Source organism: Helianthus annuus, chromosome 2, assembly GCF_002127325.2.
Source record: "Helianthus annuus cultivar XRQ/B chromosome 2, HanXRQr2.0-SUNRISE, whole genome shotgun sequence".
In the NCBI taxonomy this organism is placed as follows: Eukaryota; Viridiplantae; Streptophyta; class Magnoliopsida; order Asterales; family Asteraceae; genus Helianthus; species Helianthus annuus.
In genome coordinates this window covers 9,698,348-9,702,538 of record NC_035434.2, presented here as the reverse complement: position 1 = coordinate 9,702,538, position 4,191 = coordinate 9,698,348, and the positions used below count along the sequence as shown (strand labels likewise).

General features: G+C 40.1%; 1 protein-coding gene across 1 annotated transcript; it reads left to right on the top strand.

Moving 5' to 3' along the window:
- Nucleotides 1-2,906: 2,906 nt before the first annotated feature.
- LOC110885695 (abl interactor homolog) lies at nucleotides 2,907-3,770 on the top strand. Its single transcript, XM_022133399.1, has one exon. It carries the CDS (start codon nucleotides 2,907-2,909, stop codon nucleotides 3,768-3,770), a length of 864 nt encoding a protein of 287 aa, XP_021989091.1.
- The last annotated feature ends 421 nt before the right edge of the window (nucleotides 3,771-4,191 follow it).

Below are 4,191 nucleotides of genomic sequence, written 5' to 3'. Positions count from 1 at the left end.
AGTAAACCAAGAACACTTGCATATTCAAAAAAATTCACAAGATCAAATCTGGAGCTCTCTGGTCATCAACAAGGATTCATAGGGCTTCCTACTTGTAATTAGGCCTCTTGTAAGTGTTCATACCCTTCTCTAATTCGTTCTAGCTTAGTTATTAACCGTAAGTCAATCCGTCGTAAATTTAGTTTGACTTTATGATTAAACGAAAATGGCTCAGTCATTTCTCGAATTGAAAGTACCTACAAGTTGGTATTTATGTGGGTAACGAATCCTCAAAAGGGTATTTTCAGATTCCCACTCTAAGCATGATGATTGTCGAGTCAAAGCTTTTCTTAAAAAGTCAACAGAATGTGTTTTTGCAAAATTTAGCATAATTAACAATGTAGGTCACATGCAACCTGGTTGATCATCAAAATAACTTTCTAATCAATGTAAGAACGTGTCTCAACAAGTTCATCTAAACAATTTTCAGTTTAAACCCGGATCGGAACCGAAAGTCTCATAAATTGACTTTTTCTTTGACTCTCAATTCTGATCCGTGCATGCATGTTTGAGATCTGCCTTAGAGCTTATTTTGAACCAATTTCATATATGTACAACTCTCTGAGATTTTACAACTTGGTTCAATACTCCTCCGATGCATATGCATGTTTCCGATTTATGTTTAAAAGTTGACTATTATGCCCTTTTTGCTATAAAACGCGATTTTTGAAAAAGTGAAAGAGTAGAAACGTTTGTTACTGATTTATAAGCTTGCACTTAAAATTTGATATCAGTTTGAGGTCTAGATTAAGAGTTATGCTCAATATCGTAATTTGAGAGCTTTATGTTAAGTAAACGGCGTAATTAGCGTATAACCTATTTAAGCCCACTTTTTAATATCAAACTTTTTACCCACTGATGTTATATAATATTTTGGGATTTTTGAAGATTTTTATTTAATTTTTGGCTGAGCATAACATAGGTCTCTAAGTTTAATTCGGTTAATACCGATTTTGCCCTTTTCGGCCATAAAATGATTTCTACAAATCCTTTTGACCCCAAACCTTTTTCTACTGATTTCATTTGTTAAATAAAATATTTTGAGCCTTCTGGAATTATAAAAATCTCAGCTTTCTTTTAAAAACCCAGAAATGGCTCCAAATCGGCTTTTTAAGCGTTTTTAACGCATAGTATGCACTATAATCACATTAGACACATAAGGTTAATACCTACTGATGTTTTTAGTATATTTTTATATAATAACAGTAAACCCAAGTTTTTGAACTCAGGTTTCCAGTTTTGACCATTTGAGCCCTTGTAAAATTACCAAAATACCCCTAAGGGACATAGTTTGGTTTTTAAATGATAAGTTTCACATACGGGTCATAACCTACTGTTATAACATGTTAAATTAAGTATATTTGCTATATAAATCAGACCAGTAACTCAGATTACAAATTTAACCCTTTTATAATCTTTTAAAATGACCAAAATGCCCTTATGAGGCGTAAATTGAGTTTAATTCCGTATGGGGCATAATAGAAGTTATCTTATTGATATTACAACATATTTAAGGCATATTATCTCAGGGAACTTGCATATGACTCTTACGGTTACCCGTAACGCTCTTTTAGCGTTCGGTTCGGTTTATGTAACTAGTTTGCATAAATTGACCGAAACGGGTCAAACATTATCATTTTTGTCTCAAAATCCAGAATGTATTTAGCATACCCATATTATACAAGTATCCAAACTTGTCGGGTCTAAATCACGTTCTATCCGGTCTTCGCTTAATCGTGCGTTTGAACCGTAACGTCCTTTAAACTAACCGGTCTAAGCTTAGGCTTAAATAAAGATCCGTTAGGAATCTAATAGGTTATATAAACCTTTGTTCCAGAATAGAAGAACCAGTAAAAGCTACCTTTACTTGCTAGTTGTGATTTATACTTACCAAGGTAAATACTTTTAACTTATTTTCCCTATACGGGTTGGGTTACGGTATATAGAATACTGCTTGATCGAGCATCAAATCTTACATCCTTGGGTGGTTAATTGAATAATTTGATCGGCTCGTTTAAACAGTCTTGTTTACTTTAAGCCTTTGGGGGATTAATGACCATGTCCCGGATATCCTTGGCATCATCTTACGAGATGGCCACGACCAGAGCACGAGGTGTAGGCGTACACCTGTCAGTGTATAACTCATTATTGTGGGGTGTCTATTGATCTTTAACCCGGACAAGATCCGGGCTACTGAACGCACAAGTAACATGTAATTCGTTCACAAGATTATTATAAATAATTATCCCAAGTTATAAAAATGTTTTGTGCGTTGAGCATTCAAATCAATTTTCAACCTTTTCAAAATGAGTCAGTTAAATTGTATTTACCAGTGTAAACTGACGTATTTTCCCAAAAGGTTAAGTGCAGGTACTACACGTAATAGGCTGGCTGTCTTCTAGAGCGTCCACAATAAGTCTCGCAAGCTTGGATGACAATAACTCTGTTGAACAATATCTTATTTTATTTTGATCCGCCTGTGGATCCGTTTCAACTATTAGTGATATTTAATATTACACTCTATTAAAGTTGAAATGAACCTATCTTTGCTTCCGCTGTGCATTTATATATTGTGTTGTTTGTCTATGATGATGCCAACTACGTCACTATACTCCCCACCGGGCCCACCGGTGACACGTGGAAATTAGGGGTGTGACAGGTTGGTATCAGAGCCAACTCTGAGTGAATTAAACACTAGCCTTTTGTGTTTAATCTCAGTTACACAATTGCACATTCCTCGATTCTCGAGTCTAGACAAAGAACTTAGGAAATATCCAAAAATTTGTTTTATTTTCTAACTTTGTCTTATATATATTTTGTTGTGTCACTTGTTTGATTTTTGACAGGTTCACAAAATGCCGCCACGTATGAGAGGAAGAGGAAGGGGACATGGAGCATATGCAGCCCCAAACGACCATGAAGCCGGACCTTCGCACAGGCGAACACCTTCAGGCTCTCATAACACAGATACTCAAAATCTGTGGAGGTCTTTTACTGAACCCGCAAGGCACTCGGTTTCACCGAGTACCTCACCTTCTATCCCACACTCCTTTGGGCCTCAATCAGAAAATGAGCCCCACAACTCTCACCAGTCCTATATTCCTCTCCAAGGACACCAATCACCCTTTGACCACCCATCACCTGTTTTCCAAGGACTGTACAACCCCGCTGACTACCTTGATGTGCCTATGGGTTTTAACCCACTCGGAACAAAAGACCATTTTCCTGGTGGCAATGCGATGGATGTCGATGAAGATACCGATCCCTCAATGCCACCATCTGGAACGCCGAACCACCCTATCGAGATTTCTGATGGGTCACCTTTTGTGGGATCACCATACAATGGTCCCGACAGCTTTGAGGAGAAATTCAGGCAGTATGACTGCGTATTTACCCCTAGTTACCATAACTCTCCCCTGCACCAGCCACAACACAGCTCTCCCTTGCACCCCCAGCAACAGCAGCCACAGCAGCAGCAGAATCCTTCTGAGGATTCCCGACTTGTCGCGGTCACTCCACCACCGCCACCACCTCCGGTTTTGCCTCCCCCGCCTCCGAGGCGAAGACGAACGAATGCACGGATTTCCGCACGAGAGGGAGTACGCATCGGCACCCCTCCACATTCAGGTGGCAGCCGGTACTCGCCACTTCACGAAGAACCAGAGATGGGAGAATCTTCACATCCCGTCTCAGAAGTAACTTCTGCGCCAATCGCGCCACCACCACTATAGGATTTCGGAAACCCAATCCCTGCTTATACTAGCGCGGCAGCATACAATCCCTTCGAGCAGACGATCCCCACAGGTTATAACTTTACAGAGGATCCCTACTGGGTAGCTGCGAACTACAACTCTCTCAATCCGGAAGGTACCTTTGGAGGTCCCTGGGCTACGGGACAATCGACTTATGGATACCCACCATATGGATATCAGCAGCCGCAACCTCCTCAACCACCGCATTATCCGCTACCACCGCAGGCACCGATGATGTCGCCGCCACAAGTTCAAGAAATCCTTCAAGGGATAAATGAAGTGCGACGAGAGATGCGGCATGAATTACGGGAAGATCGTCGGCATAATCGTGGGATGTTTAAGAAGATGGTGGATTTAATCAAGGGAAAAAGCAGAAAGGACTACTAAATCCTTTGTTTGC

Excerpts from the sequence above, each read along its gene's own strand:
- LOC110885695 (XM_022133399.1), top strand. The coding sequence starts at position 2,907 with ATGAGAGGAAGAGGAAGGGGACATGGAGCATATGCAGCCCCAAACGAC.